We start from the raw sequence: 17,218 nt of genomic DNA, 5'->3' as shown, positions 1-17,218 counted from the left end.
CTCCAAAGTGTAGCTCACACCCTCCAAATTACCTCAAATTAATACACAATCTAAGTTGCACTGCTACCCATGGAAACATTTATTTTTTAAACATAGCCTATATTGGCCTCAAACTATGTAGTCAAAATTACCTTGAACCCTCTGATTTCCTAGGTCCTCTTGGATTCTAGGCATGCACTCTTATATCTAGTCTATTTGGTGCTAAGTAGGAAATCCAGGGCCCCATGCATACTAGGTAAGCACTTACCAGTTGAGCTATGTTGCTTGCCCCTGAAAACACATTTTTAAAATAAAGGTAAAGCTCCACCAGATGCTCATTCTGAAGCCATCCCCTGAGCCTTAGCTGTTCTTCCCAAGAAATCTAGTATTCTCACCACTGTGCCTGACACCACCACCCTCCTAAAAAAAAAAAAAAAAAAGAAACCATATTTCCTCTTTCCCTCTCAGTTGTCACCGGAGCAGTCACTGCCTCTGCCTCCTAAGCCAGTATTCCTAAATCCCTGAGTCTATCACACTCCCTAACATAGCCAGCAGAACCTGCCTTTGTCAGTATGCATGACACTGTCCTTGCAGGCTAGCCCAGGAGAAAAATCTGCCAGACATATGCCTGGTAGGACTAAAACATCAAGGAGGGGGGATGGGGAGGAGGAACATGTGGGACCCCTTACTTATATGTGTTCAGAAATCATGGCAGAATTCTTAGAAGTTTAAATCGGTACCTCAAACAGTTGTGATGATTTGATGAGGGAAAGAGTAAAAGAAATAAAGACAACAATGGTTGGAATATTTTTATCCAGTTTTGTGCTACTGTTTTGTATGAGGCATCTACAAAACCTGCTTGAAGTGTAGATTCCTGGGATCCATGCCTATAGATTTTGATCTGCATTTTAAACAAGCACCCTGATGGTTCAGACAGACATTGATCCACCCAACCACACTTTGGAAACCACTGACTGAAAAATGATAACGATCTCTGAGCTCAGGATGTAGAGGCCAAATCCTGACACTGTCCCCACAAAGGATCATAGGCCTATCCCCATCTTCTTTAATTATGGTTTCCTTTCTAACAATATGAGGAACTCAATAAAATGATCTCTAAGCACCAGTATTAAGAAGGATTCGTTTCCTTAATAATTCTTTATAACCATCTTTTCCTGGAAAACTAATAGTATGTAATTATATTGATATCTGTGATATAAAAGTAAGTGTATTGTTTAAGTTATTTAATAATAACACAGATAAGGTTCCTATACTGTGCCTTGTGTGGCCACAGTCCTTTCCCTTATTGGGCATTTTCGCATCTTTTTTTTAAAAAACAAAAACAAAAAAACCTACGTATTCCCTTCGGTACTGAATGCCTTAGATATGTTCTCATCAGTTTAGTGAATTAGGTACAACTTCCAAGTACATAATATGAAAGGTTTTAAGAGTAGGGAAAAATACTTTAAAAAATATTTTTAATTAATTCTTTGGGAATTTCATATAATGTGTTTTGATCATATTCACACCCACTCCTTCCCCCAAATCTCCCTATGTCTGTCTCCCATCTCCTCTAATTTCATGCCTCTTTTTAATAACTTACTGAATCTAGTGTGTGTTGGCTACACATTCATAGATGTGGGGCTATTCACTGGAGGCATGATTGATGTACCAGGATCCAGATTCTTACAGAAAAGTGGTGTTCCCTTCCCCAGAAGCCATTAACTGTCCAAAGATCCCCAAAAGTCTGGGCTTATGAGCCACTCACCACTCCATATAGTGCTGGATCTTGTACAGATCTTATGCAGCTCTCCGTACAGGACTGTTAACTGCTGGACCTTTTGCAGATCTTAAAAGCAAGAAGCCACAGCTGCTGTGAGTTCATGAGGTCAGCTGTCCTGCAATATCCAGAAGATACTGCCCATTATGTTCCTCTTCAAACTCTGGCTACTAAAATCTTTCCATCCACTCTTCCATGATGGTTCCTGAGTCTTCGGTGTGGGCATGGTGTCTCTTTTACGGCTAAACACCCTACTGACACTTACTCTCTGACTTTTGATCAATTGTAAGTTTCTGCATTAATTGACATTCATGGCACAAAGCAACTTCTTTGATAAAGTCTGAGATCTGAATCAATATATGGGTGTAAAGATTGATTTAAAGAGCAGTTTGATGCTGTGTACACTTAGAAAAATAACAATAATAAATAAAAATAATAGCGGTAGGTTCATCCCTATGGCCTCTAAACTCCACATCCATGAATTCCTAGCCAGATTTACAGTACCTGGCATGCATTTCCCCTTGTAGAGTATACCTTAAATTCAAACAGAGGTTGGCTACCCCTCTAACTGTTGAACCACTATTGCACTCATGGGATTATTATTCTTCACAGGGGTCACAGATGAGTCACACTATTGATGACTTCTTTTTCCCTACAAAGCACCTTCTAGAACTATAAAAGCTGGCCAGTTTGGAGGAAACTAGCCTCATCCTCCTGGTGAGCAAAAAAAAAAAAAAAAAATAGTTTTAATGACAAAAACTCTAAGGTAAAAATTACAGAAAATTATACTCATTTCTCCAACTCCCAAAACTAGCAGATTATGAACAAAGTCAAAACTCACTGAGCCCACAATCATCAAATACATGCTCAAGGTTCTCATGCCTTATTAATTCCTTCCAGAACCATGGTTTCTTTTCTTAAAAAAATATTTATTTATTTATTTACTTATTTACTTATTTATTTGTTATGTATACAATAGTCTATCAGTATGTATGCCTGCAGGCCAGAAGAGGGCACCAGACCCCATTACAGATGGTTGTGAGCCACCATGTGGTTGCTGGGAATTGAACTCAGAACCTTTGGAAGAGCAGGCAATGCTCTTAACCACTGAGCCATCTCTCCAGCCCCCAGAACCATGGTTTCTTAGTGTAGAGTTGTTCAATCCAAAAAAAAAAAATGTATTTAACATAACCAAAACTCTGCTAAAGACTGTGACTTCAGAAGTAAGATATTGATCCTGGTAAAGTTTTTGTCTTGCAAGCATGAATACCTGAGCTTGATTCCTAGAACCCACATTTTAAAATAGAAAGAATGTGGTCCCATAAGCTTGCAGTCCCATTGCTGGAGAGTGAGACAGGCCAGCCAGCCTGTCTTACTTGGTAAGTTCTAGACCAATGAAAGTCCCCATCTCAAAAAACAAAGGTGGATGGTTGCATCCATGATTCTCCTCTATTACACACACACACACACACACCAAAATTAAGAGATAGCCAAGAATGATAATGCATACCTATAATCCAACACTTGAGAGTTAAGATCAAGAGTTTAAGGCCAACCTTAGCTATGTAGCAAGTTTAAGACTAGCCTGGGCTAAATAAGATCTTGTCTAAAATACTAAAAGAATATTAAATGAGATAAACACACATCATTACTTATTGGCAGTATGTTTTGATAACTAAATGCAACTCTAGCAGAAAAAAAGAATAATGGACTCTTTGGAGAATAAGAGCAAGAATGGTTGTTTTGAGGATATGTCTTTCAGGATGAGGGAGAATTTTCTCCTTAGGATTAGAAAGAAAAGAAAGAACATGTCCAGAAGTAGGTGAAACCTAGGCCAAGCAAAGCCTTGAGGCTCATCAAAAGGAAAAAGTGTGACTTTTATCCCACAAATGATAGGACATGGAGAAGGGCTGAACTGCCAAAGTAGAGTTGAGATTTCTGTTTTAAAAAGGCCATTCCAGGAGACTGTATTGGAGAGAACTAAAACCAGATAAGGGCTGTCAAGAAAAGAAATCAGTAACAGTGCCCCAAGAGAGAGTGTGGATGTAAGCCCAGGAATCTCAGTGGGGTGGGATGCTCCACCAGCCACAGACTCATACCCTAAGGAGTGCTGGATTTCATCCTTCTTACTGTTGTCCATGCTTCTCTTCCTCTACTCCTAAATTTGTAGTAATCTGCCATTGTTTTCTGGTTCCCATTTGGAATACTTCCTTAAGCAGGGACTTCATTGGAAACGAGACCCAAATAGCTGATGGATGATTCTTAATGCTGCCAGCCTTGCAGCCCCACTGTGTGCTGCTACAAACAGCTTGGTTGCAATTTGCATAGCAACTAACTGAGATGAATAGATAAGAAAATGCCAAGAAAGGATTCTTTTAAATTTAGCATGTATATTTTATGTCTCTAAACTTGTTTTCCAAAGAAAATCATCCCTCGTAAACAGCTTCATTAAGTCTTTGCACCAGCATGCTAAATAGATATATATTATACCATCTAGAGGCTTTTCATTTTCTTTTGAAAGAATTCCATCAAATGAGGTAATTTAACAAGTAAATGTAAGTCTAGGCCAGGATGACTTTGTTTTCTTTTGTTTCTTAGGCTCTAAAAGCCCACTAAGGATGATTCTTGAATTTATTTTAATACTCAGAAATATAGGACACCTCTTACATTTCCCTCAAGTCAATGTTTGTCTTGCAGCTATTACACCGTTTTTGAGGAGAGTGAATTGAGTGGCTGGGATTACGATTATGGCTTCTGCTCACCCAAGACACTCCAATGTGCTCCAGAACCAGACGCTTTTAATCCCTGTGAAGATATCATGGGCTACGCCTTCCTTCGGGTCCTGATTTGGCTGATTAATATCCTAGCCATCGTTGGCAACTTGACAGTCCTCTTTGTTCTCCTGACCAGCCCCTACAAACTGACGGTGCCCCGTTTTCTCATGTGTAATCTCTCCTTTGCAGACTTCTGCATGGGGCTCTATCTGCTGCTCATTGCTTCAGTGGACTCCCAGACCAAAGGCCAGTACTATAACCACGCCATAGACTGGCAGACCGGCAGCGGCTGCAGTGCAGCTGGCTTCTTCACTGTGTTTGCCAGCGAGCTCTCGGTCTACACACTCACAGTCATCACTCTAGAGCGGTGGCACACCATCACCTATGCTGTGCAGCTGGACCAAAAGCTGCGGCTGAGACATGCCGTCCCAATCATGCTGGGAGGCTGGCTCTTTTCTAGTCTGATTGCCATGTTGCCCCTTGTGGGTGTCAGCAATTACATGAAGGTCAGCATCTGCCTCCCCATGGATGTGGAATCCACTCTCTCACAAGTCTACATATTATCCATCTTGATCCTCAATGTGGTGGCCTTCCTCATTATCTGTGCTTGCTACATTCGGATTTACTTTGCAGTTCAAAATCCAGAGCTGGTGGCTACTAACAAGGATACTAAGATTGCTAAGAAGATGGCCATTCTCATCTTCACAGACTTCACGTGTGTGGCACCAATCTCTTTCTTTGCCATCTCAGCGGCCTTCAAAGTGCCTCTTATCACTGTCACCAACTCGAAAGTTTTACTGGTCCTTTTTTATCCTGTCAATTCTTGCGCCAATCCATTTCTGTATGCAATTTTCACAAAGGCATTTCAAAGAGATTTCTTTCTGCTGCTGAGCAAATTTGGCTGCTGTAGACACCGGGCTGAACTTTACAGAAGGAAGGAATTCTCTGCCTATACCTCCAACTGCAAAAACGGCTTCCCAGGATCAAGTAAGACTTTCGAGGCTGCTCTGAAGTTGTCCACAGTGCACTGTCAACATCCTGCTGTCCTAGACAAGACTTGCCACCAAGAATGCTAATGTGGTAACTTCATTACTGAATTGTACTTAGATATGGGGAAGAGAAAAGTCTACCTGAGCTAGTCACTTTCATATAATGCGTTTTAGAAAAATATTTATTCTTAAGCACTTTAGGAGAATTGTACTTGGTTCAGAAGGTGGCCCGTGACAGGTGGTCAATGGAACTGGGCAGTCAGAACTGCCCTCTGGAACTTGATGACATTAATTTCAGGAGTGTTCAGGAACTTTTGTAACAATTTAGACAAGAGTAATTTTGTTTGTTGAATCTAATATTAAGAAAAACTAAGGTGTCATTTTTGCATGTCTCTGGTCTTTTTCACTTCAGTCATGTTATTTTTGCTGTAGTCTCCAAAAGTATTGGTTCATAACAGATTGAAAATTTTACGTGGTCTTTGTCATGAAACAGTTTGATAAACGCATTCAAGAGACGCACTGTGCAGTGTGGTAGCCAGTAGCCATTAGCCGTATTCCAAGTGCTTCCCATATCTGACTAGTAATGGGCGGTACAGATGCCAACCATTTTGTCTGTAGTGTGGGGAGTTCTGTTAGGCAGCTCTGTTCTAGAGACTTCTGTCTCCTGTCTACTTTCCACTTTCCATCTGAAGGCATGTTTCTGCATACTTGTCTAGCTTGCAGATCATGGAAACCCAGAAGGTAGGAGCGTACCTCAGCCCATTTTGCTTCCTCATCTCCTACCTCAGGATCTTGGAAATGATACACAATAAACATGCCCAGTTGAATTGATTAAATTGACAAGGAAAAGTTTTTATTTCTAGAACTTTGCAATTTTAAGCAAAACAAACTACTTAAATATTGAAAATGATTAACTTACATTATTTCCATCCCTTGCAGTTTATTGAAAAAATATATCTAATATTTATTAGAAGCATTTTTACTTCTATAGTTGAGTTTTAAAGGACAACCAAACTATGTGTCTAATTGCAGCACTTCTGTTTGCTGCTTTGACTTTTTTTCAAAAGTTCCTTATACACCCAACATCTTGGTTTTTATTTTCTATTTTTTATTGTGTAATTTCACCAACTGAATCTTTATAAAAACCCTATGGAGCAGATGCCATTAATCTTTTATGAGAGAAAAACTGATTATCATTTTTGAAAGTGCTGAAAACATGTAAAAGATCCATAAAATGATTCAATCTCAAAACTCTCCCAAATCCTAGTCTCTTAATGATTGGTAATCAATCATTAAATATTATCCATATTGGTAATCATGGTTTTCCAAGAGTTACTTTGCTTGAATTATACCAAAAAATAAGATACATTCATGTATAGACAAATAAAAAATTGGATAGATAGGTTTTGTTACCTATGAGTTTATACACATTCGAAGTTCTTTAAATTTCCCCCACTATTATAGTATGAACATTTTCAAATGTATAGAAATGTTAAAGGAGCTATGTAGTGAACACCCATATGTCACCACCATTTAGAGTCAACACTATTTACTCCAATGACTTTCATACATTACTATGCAATTACCTGTTATGTAACTGTACATTGGTGTGTCTTATATTTTGATATTTTAAAGTAATTTGCAGGCATCAGCCTTACACAAAGGATATATCATACAATCCCATGCATATGAACTTTAGCACTCTTATACACCAAAGTGTAATTTCATGTTTATTTACATCTCAGGTATAGTTTATGTGCAGAGAAATGGACATACCTTAAGTGTGCCACTTGAGTTTTGGGAGTTTCATGCACCTGTGCAACTCAAGCTTCTATCAAGATTCAGTACACTGTTACCATTAGAGGGTTGCTCAGCCCTGTCACAGAGGTGCTGATCGCCAGATCAAACAATAATGGATTAGTATTTCCTGTCCTATATGGCATATAATTGTAGGTATATAACACATACACTTTGTCACAACATCTCTGAGACAGTATAATGGTTTTACTGTTTATCCATTTAATTGCTTGAAATACGTTAATTCCTTTTCATTGCTGGCTAATATTCTACTATAGCAATCTTAAACAATCCATTCATTCCTTCTCATTGCTGGCTAAAATTCTACCATAGCAATCTTAAGCATTGCTTCTCCTGCTGGTGGATATCTTAGCTATTGTCAGTTTTCAACTCCCTGGGAGCATTTATTAAATACATGTCTAGCCACAACTAGATCCCACACATTCAGTTTGCCCTCAGTTCTTAAGTCATTATGGTAAATGATTCAGAGAAGATTGTAAGCTTTTTCAAAAATATAGTCTGTATTTTTTACACATATGACTTTTCTGCTCCATGACAAATGACTTGGTTCAGATGGAACTCTCCTGATCATTCTGGAGCCTGTCTCAACAGTACAACAGAATACAAACTCATCATGCTACTGTGTAACTACTTGATGTTCTTTCTGATTTGTAAATCCCAGGAACAAAACAACTTAGTAAGAAAAAAAAAACAGTAAAACAAGAAGATTCCAACTTATCCTTGTAAATAAGCTTTTAAGCCAGCACACACTCAAATAGTTTGAGCTTAAAGAACTCATAGTATGTCTGAAAGCAATTCATGACCTCTCACAAAGATAATGGTCTTTATTTTCCACATTGTAATTTTAGGTTTAATAAATGACGTCGCAGTTTGCTGTCTTCCTCCTCATATCCTCCCACCCATAAGATCTATGTTTGAATTATCCTCCAACCTGGTCTTTCATTTCCATCCCCAGTGCCTTGAATACATTTCAAGACACCCCCCCCACTTCCTCCTGGATTATGCCACAGTTACCCATTTGTACTCATACCCGTCTCTCCCAAGTCTTCACGCCATACATACCAGCGATGAGCCTTACCAAAATCCTATTTCTCTCATCACATACCTGCACAGAATTCCCAAGCAACTCATCAACACCTGGAAAAAGGAAGCACACACTCCTAGGCCAACACTCGGAGAATATAAACTATGTCCTCAGACCTGCACATTCTGCTATTTTCTTCATAAAATGACCTGAACCAGTTACTCTTCCCTAAGCCTTTCCCTTCCATCTTCATGTTAGAGCCTATGTCATTCTTACATCAGAGTAATATATCCCTTGTCCTTGTTTCTACTTCCTTTGGAGTCCAAACTGCAGGGTTTTGCTCTTTGATCTGGTCCTTCTCTGGTGCATTATAGTTAAGACACTGTCTCTGTGTAAAATAAAGGACATACTAAGTATGTAACGCACAGTAGTCTCTCTCTACAGACTTCTTTGGCCTGCATGCCACATGTGCACTACATGCATGTCTGGATCCGCTGGAACTGCGCCATGTAGGTGCTGGGAATCAGACCTAATCCTCTGGAAGAACAGCCAGTCCTCTCAACCACTGAGTCATTGCTCCATCGCCTATAGACATCTTGAACATTCTTCTGTATCACTTTTTTCCTTTCCCCCTCTCTGGAGTGTTAATCCCCTACACAAGTCCATCTTTATTTCACCTGGGCTAGAAAGACAAATTACTTTCTCGTCACATCCCCAGTTTTCAAACTGGTTCATTTTCATAACTAAAATATAAAACTGCCTTTGTTACTTATTTCATGTATGACATGTGTAAAATGTGTGCTACAATCTGTATAATCTCTCATGGCAAAACCATAAACAGTCATTCACTCTATGATTTGATATCTCTCATACTTTTTTACTGTTAAATATTGTTATAAGTGGACTGCAAAATGACTTAAAAGAATTAATCAATCTGGAATAAATCATCTAAACTTGTAAAAATAACTTTAGAAGATATTGGTATTTTGTTCTCAACTTACTACACTTGTTATAAAGGATATCACTGAATTTTTCTTAACATATTAATTCTAAATATAAATTCAGAACCTCCCTTACAAAGTATTTCAATAAATAGGTTCATATAGAAAATAATAATTTCTGGGCTAAGCAGACAGCTCTGCTGATAAAATACTTGCTGCAGAATGCGTCAAATGTGGAGAACACAAGTCAAATAAATCCCAAGATAACTTGGAATCGAGTATACTAAGGTTTTCCTTTATTAAAAAAGGAAACTCACAGAACAGGAATGGGGGTCTATCTTCCATGTGGAGTGTAGCAAGTGGGTAAGACCACAGCTTTTTGGTACCCGAAAGACATGCCTCAACTTGGTCCAGCCTCTCAAAGGCCATTGGCAGAAGGAGGTTTATCATCACCTACCCCTTTTGTTTAAATAAGAGAGTTCCAAATCAAATACAAAACTATATACAACAAGAACAGATATCAAGTATAAAAATTAGAATTAGAACCAGCATAAACTATATTAAGTAAGGAACATATGCTAAATGTTTCAATAATCAATCTGTCCTAAGGAGTCTAAGCCTTGTATTAGAAAGGGCTTGGTTAAAGCATAAGAGGAAAGTAACTGCGTCTACCTAATCTTCAACCCAATTGAAAGCCTGAGAAGGGAGATAATATTACGTTAGTAGGCAGGAAGTACAATCTAGCAGCTTCCAAAATGTGCAGAAGATGACAGAGAAAACTGGCTACTTGGGCAATCACCCAAAGTCTCTTTTGTAATGTTGAAGCAACCAACTTTGGCTAAGGCCTAGAGTAGCTTACAGACCATTTTCAGTGGCAGGAAAATTTTTCAAAACTGTTTTACCCTGTCTTTGCAAGGTTTGGTAGTCTTTTTTCTTGTATCCTTCTTGTCCAGTATGGACGTCATGCATTTTAGCAGTGGTGGAGGCATGGGCAGTTCCTTGCCCAAAGGCCAGTTTTGCCAAGAAGAAAACAAGCTCTTGGGAATAGATTGGTGCTGCCAGGAGCAGTCATGTCTCATCTCAACAGAACCCTAACTTATTTAAATGCCATGTTTTACAGTTCCACTGGTATCTCCTAGTAGGCTGAGAGTTATTATAAGTAGGCACTATGAAGGCAAATTTTTCTGTTCTTTTCTTGTAAAGGTATAGTAAAGAAACAAACTTTTAAATCAATAACTATAAGAGGCCATCCTTTTGTTAATAGAGAAGGCAGAGAAATTACAGATTGTAGAGGGACCATGGGTTGAAAAACCTTGCTGACGGCTCTTAGACCTGTCACTAGTCTCATTTTCCAGACTTTTTCTTTCTTTCTTTCTTTTTTTTTTTTGGATTTTCGAGACAGGGTTTCTCCTTAGCTTTTGGTTCCTGTCCTGGAACTAGCTCTTGTAGACCAGGCTGGCCTCGAACTCACAGAAATTCACCTGCCTCTGCCTCCCGTGTGCTGGGATTAAAGGCATGCGCCACCACCGCCCGGCTCCAGATTTCTTCTTAACAACAAATACAGGAGGATTTCAAGGGCTGGTTGATTCTTCAATATGGTGAGCATATAGTTGCTCCTGTATCAGCTGTTCTAAGGCCTGTAGTTTGTCTTCTGTTAATGGTCATTGTTTAACCTATATTGGTTTCTCAGTTAACCATTTTAAAGGCAGGAATATTAGTACCTCTGAAGGTTTTCCATTTGCTTTATGTTCTTGTACAGCCTGAATGGCCGATGACCTTTGTGTATAATACCTTATAATGTCCTTTCCAGAAACCTGAGTTTTGGGGACTATAGGAATGTTAATCTGGGTATTCCATTGCTTCAACAGGCCACCACCTATAAACTCACTGCAATATTAGCTACATATGGCCTCAGCCTTCCTCTCTTCTTCTGGCCCAATGCATTCAACCCATCTTGTGCTTTGTTTCACTTGAGATAGGGTTCCAATTCCTAGGAATTTAACATCTGCCACGTGAAGAGGCCAATTTGGATGCCAAGATTCTGGAGTAACAATATTCATGTCTGCATTTGTGTCTAGTAATCCCTCAGTTACAATGTTATTTATACACACTCTTAGCTTTGGTCAGCTTTGGTCTTTGATAATTTATAAAAGTCTTCCAAGATATACATTTCCTATTGGAGTTTTTGATTCACCCTCCATGTCTATTCCATCATCCAGAATAGTATGGTCTTTTAGAGTAGGCACCAGATTTTTAATTTTCCTGGTAAGACATGTCCTGCATAGTGACTGAGAATAACTAAACCACATTTGACATGGGGCCTGCAAAAGGTTCCCCAAGGAGTTTCCCGATGGTATTGGGTAGCCTTGTCTGCCCTTTTTCAATCTACATTCATTGGTCCAATGCTGGCCTTTGCCACATCTCCTACATATTCCAGAAGGCTGAGACCACCCATTCTTGCCATTCCCAGAGGAGACATTATTCATAGGAATTCCTTGTCTACAATCTCTTTTCAGATGTCTTGTAGGAATTCCTTGTCTACAATCTCTTTTCAGATGTCTTATTCTATTGCAATTAAAACATTTGGCATTTTGGTTTCTCCTCATACCATTGGAAATCGTTTCTCCTACTCAAGTCTCAGTGCTATAGTCAAGTGTCTCAACATTCATTTTATGAAAGATCCATTCATCTATTGGTGCTGATCTGACCTTTAATGATCTGACCTTTAATGGCCCAAGGATGTCTTTTCATTCTAAGTTGGTAATTTCAAATTCCAGAGATTCAATAAATTTACATCTAGGTCCGGGTCTGTAACTACTACTTGTACAGCTTTAGTCAATCTTCATGAAAAATTGACTAAAGGGTTCTCTCTGGCCCTTTTTAATCATAATATATGATTCAATTCTCTTTCCTAGTTCCTGAATCCTGACCCAAGTATTTAAAACTGATGTGCTACATAGAACAAGGTATGTTCATCATAGAGAGCCTGATCCTGGGAATCAGAGTAATGACACTCACCAAGAATTTGATCTTGGGGTGACTCAAATCCTTTTGCTTTTCCCTGTTGTTCTAAAATTTTTGCCTCTTCTTGCCAATAGCATTTCCATAGCAGTTGGGGTCCATTTTCTAGAACTATTGAGATTAATTGAAGACAATTGTGTGGGGTAGCCTTATTGCTGGAAGCCCACGTTTTCACCATTTCCCTAACAAATGGTGAATACAGACCATAAGATACTATTGCTTGCTTAATTTCCTTTAGATTGCTCATACCTATAGGTTGCCATATATATTCTTTGACTACTTTAGAGTATTTTGTGCCAGATGACTTCTCAGAGGATATTACCAGATAGGCGGCTAAAAATCTGGGTATGTCATCCCAGACTCTGGCATGTACTGGCCATGTACAACGAAATCCTGTCTTTGTCCCTTATCTCCCTGCTCATCAATTTTGATAATTTCCTCAATCTTTTCAAATATTTTTACCACTGCCTTTTGTAAAGTCCGAATCTCCTTTCCAGTGTTGCATTTTAATGCCCTCATTGATGATTCCAAGGCATGAAATTTGTCCAGAAAAGATAACGTCTTATCCTTGGACAAATTTTGATGGTGTGCATAGTGCCTTCATGGGGAGATACCTTATCCATTAACCTATCATAACTTTTCAACAGATTCTGATTGTTAAATTCAACAGCATGAATTCTTTCAAACAATGTCTCAGCCCCTTTGACACTGATTGGATTTTGTCAGACAAATTAATTTTTTCAACTAGCTGTTCATTATTTGTTGTAAATACTGTACCATTTCTAAAAGTGCCTCATTCTTTGGTCTGTTATCAAATCATTTTCTTAATGATATAATATGAAAAAAACTAATTCCCAAAATCAAATAAATGGATAGATATGGAAAATCACATAAGCCTTGCAGGATACCATCCATAGCATAAGAAATTAATTCCTGAATGGTAATATTGTCAGTAATCATGTAATTTTTAAATCTTACCTGTTGTAGGCAATTACAGTGAATTGGAGTAGGTATAATAATTTTTACTGGCCAGCAGGTGTTGTGGTTGCAGCCATGTAGCAGAGGGACATGGAGGAGAAGCTCCCCTGCCTTTTCTGGGATCATTCACTTTGGTTCCACACACCGTCATCAACTTAGATGCTGATAAATACGCTTTGTTTAACAAATTAAGAACAGTCATTAAGGACAATCAAAGAAATTCCTAGAGTTTGTGGTCAGAATAAGAAGGAAGCTTTCCTTCAGTCATGAGCCACAAACTGTGCATGGTGTGAAAGATCACCAGCTGGAGAGGCAGCAGGCAGGGAATGTCAGGTTCCTAAGCAATGTCAGATGGGCCACAAGCAGGAGCGAAAATTGCCCATGCTGGTGAACCAGGAGGTTCCCGGTAAGCATGGACTTGGCCCAATGTTGGGTGCCAGGTGATACGGGGCACATGAAATGAGAAGAATGTGTCAAAGAATCCCAAGATAACTCTGAATAGAGTATACTAAGGGTTTTTTTATTTTAAAAAAAGGAAACTCATGGAACAGGAATGGGGGTCCAACATCCAGGTGTGAAGCGTGGGAAGAGAGGGGTGAATGGTTGGGGCCGTGACTTTCTGGTACCCCAAAGACATGTCTCAACCTGGTCCAGCCTCTCAAAGGCCATTGGCTGAAGGGGGTTCCCCAACAAATACTTGCCATACAAGCATGAGGACCTGAGTTCAGAACCCCAGCACCCACATTAAAATAGGGAGCAGTCATGTATATCTGTAATCCAGCACTGTTTGGTGGACACAGAATTCTGGAGCTCATCTGTTAGCCAGACTAGCAGAATTGGTGAGCTCAAGGCTCAGTGAGAGACCTTGTCTCAAAGTTTAAGATGAGAGTGATCAACAAAAATACCCAATGCTGACCTCTGATATCTGTACATGCATACCCACACATATTCTTATACACAAAAATAATTTTCCCTTCAAAGATGAGTGATCAATTAGTCACAATCAACCAGCCTGAAGGTATTAGATGGAAAACTCCAGAAATAAGCATTTGACACATTTCTGATTGATTACTTCACTGCATGGTACTATAAATCTCATCACACTCAATCATACAAGGACTGGATTATGATTTTGTCTAGCATATTCACACTGTGCTGTAAGTCATTTAGCAGCCACTTTGGTTAACAATTTCTCTGTCACAATATCACATTTAAATAAATTTTGTTTTACTTAATGACAGGACAATCTGCGACAATGGTGCTGCAAAGAAGGCTCTAATACATAACAACAAATTAACTCTCATGCTATGCAGCATGAAGCACATATAGACAAAGGCATGGTACATGTAGGGTTTGGTACTGAGATTTCAAGCTTGCCCTGGAGTCTTGAGATAAAGTCCCCTGTTTTTTTACCATAACTAGCTGTTGCTATTTGCTCCAAACTTAATAGTTCCCCCATAGAATGTAAATAACACCAAGATGTCAGTTAATATTTAAAAAAAAAAAAAACATTGCTCTGTGAAGTCTGTGCTGTGCTAGGAATTGTTTGCACATATTCAGCACCTGTTGGGGTGCCCTGTACATTGAATAAAGCAAGCAAAAGAAGAAGACCAGGAAAGGTCAGACACTTGGTCCCTAAGATACTAATTCTGTGCAATTTCAATAAGATCTTGGCTTGCAGGAAATAGGAAGAACATTTAAGAGCACTATCAGAATTGAGTAGGAGGAAGGTTTTGAAGTCCTCAAAGGATGCTGGCACAGAATTGGGGCACATGCTACTCTCACAGATATCTAACACAGTGAGCTCTAGCCCCACAAGAGACATTTTCTCCATCAATAAAATGGCACATGACATTTATTAAGAGATTGTCTACAGACTTAAAAAATTATACCATGGTGCCTTGCTACAACAGGCAGTAAGAAATACTTACCTTGGATGTGAGATATAAATAGTTAAAGGGAAATAGTGGAATGGAGAGGATTAAAGTTGAGAATGGAGGGCAGGAAAAATAGGGGAATACCTGAAGGGATAAACAACACTACCTACCTTTTGAAAAAGTCATATGGAAGGTTACTACAATAAAAGCTTCCTAAAATATATACATACACATATATACAGTCTAAATGCAGCTATTCTATAATAAGGTAACACACAAATAAATAAAAAGCCCAGTGTCAGGAACGGATTACCTCCTTTGGAGTCATTGGCCAGTAAGTGTCCTTAGACCCCCAAGCTTTACAGACTATTGTCAAAATCCTTGGTTACCCTCCAGAACATGAAACTAATACCCTATTACTAAAGACACTAGAGAAATAGAACATTCTTATCAAGCTGATACTCACCTGGAAGTTTCAACTACTGCCTAGCTTTTGGTGATGGAAGGTGTTATTCTCGCTATTAGAGGAGAAAGTAATCATCACTCTTACCCAGATGTGAAACCTGAGAACTACAACAACACTCAACCTGGCAAAACATGCTCACTGGCACTACAGCAGCATAAGCATCATGGGAGGAACAAACTATTTTCAAACTATTAGACTGAAACCCGTGGCTGGAACCATTACTAGGGCCAAGAACCAATAAGTAGACAGGTGATAGTTTGAGGGAAGAATTTACTACTATTATTTTTGCTAAATGAACATAGTACTAAATGATCTAACATCATTGTGCTCCCAGATTAACCCATTTCTCAACCCTCATAAGAGAAGCTTCTACTTGCAATAGGCAGCAACTAACACAGAGACTCGCAGCAGGCCAAGGTGCAGAGAATAATAGACTGCAGAGTGCTTAGCAGTAAATGGGACACCTAGATGATACCCCATCCTCCCAAGGGATGAGCGGGCAGAAAGCCTGAAAGAGGCAGGAGTGATGATGGCTGAAAGTAAACAGTTTTTTCCTGGCACGGCACAGCAGAACACATGTGAACACACACGACGGATGTGACAGCATGCACAAGACCTTTGCATGCCTGAGCCAGACGAAATTCCAGCATGGAGAGGGAAGGTGAGCATGAAGCCCTACACAGTCAAGGAACCAGAGGCAGTTGACAGCATTTGAGGCAGGGAGAGTCGGTTTTCTCAGAGTTTGACCACTAGTTAGGTCAGCCATGCCCCAGTGGGAGGCTATTTATATCCAAGAATATACAAGAAGTACAAAGTGGACTCAGCAGGCCTAGAAATAAAAAAGAGGACACAAAGTCGGGTGGTCAGGGAAGAGGGGTAGGTTTAGGAGGATTGGAGGAGGGTGAATATGATCAAACATACTCAAAGTATAAAAATAAGAAGTAAATAGCAAGTGTGGTAGTTTGAATGTTTTTGGCCCCCATAATCTCATAGGGAGTGGCACAAAATCAGGTATAGGTTCCATCTTATGGAGTATGCCTTAAATCCATTCTTAGAAGTGGTTGGTTACTATCCTAGCATTTGTGCCACTATTGCACCAGTGGCCATACCCTGTAGGCAGGTTGTTATTACAGCTAACAGGTTTTGTAGCTGGGTGAGACTCGTCCACTCTTGGGAACATACCCAAAGGGCTCCACATCTGTAGGCCCATATTTCTACTTGGTGTGACAGCCAAGTTCTCAGGCCATAGTTGGTATTCAGAACAGTCACAGTACCTGGCCAGACAGGCTGTTACCATCCTAACAAAAGCTCAGGATATGTTGCTCCTTTTCTTTTGTAATTATGTAGATCGCCTGAAAAGAGGTGTAAATTCCAAGCTAGTGACTGAGCTGCAGATGTGACTGTAGTCCTGCTACCCTGGAAGCACAATGTTAATGAACTTCCACCTTAGTTTGCCTTGGGGGATAAAAGGTGTTGGATAATAAATTCGAGTGATCTTCAGGATTTGAATGAAGCCTGAGACTCCCTTCCCATATCGCTGTGTGAACTGGGTCTCAGTTATTCTTGCACCT

The 17,218-nt window shown here is 39.4% G+C and overlaps 1 protein-coding gene across 5 annotated transcripts in view; it reads left to right on the top strand.

The window, feature by feature from the left end:
• Positions 1-5,875, top strand: part of Lhcgr (luteinizing hormone/choriogonadotropin receptor) — a 54,393-nt gene extending 48,518 nt beyond the window's left edge. For 3 of the 5 annotated variants that reach the window (XM_013349016.2, XM_005354729.3, XM_013349015.2), the window contains one exon: positions 4,457-5,873. In XM_013349016.2, coding sequence (XP_013204470.1) covers positions 4,457-5,609 — 1,153 coding nt within the window. In that variant the 3' untranslated portion in view covers positions 5,610-5,873. Of the gene's footprint in view, positions 1-4,456 lie in introns of all 5 variants that reach the window. The other 2 variants (XM_013349018.1, XM_005354728.3) reach the window with 2 other exon arrangements.
• The last annotated feature ends 11,343 nt before the right edge of the window (positions 5,876-17,218 follow it).

Source organism: Microtus ochrogaster, chromosome 16 (genome assembly GCF_000317375.1).
Source record: "Microtus ochrogaster isolate Prairie Vole_2 chromosome 16, MicOch1.0, whole genome shotgun sequence".
In the NCBI taxonomy this organism is placed as follows: Eukaryota; Metazoa; Chordata; class Mammalia; order Rodentia; family Cricetidae; genus Microtus; species Microtus ochrogaster.
This window is presented reverse-complemented; position numbering and strand designations above follow the sequence as displayed.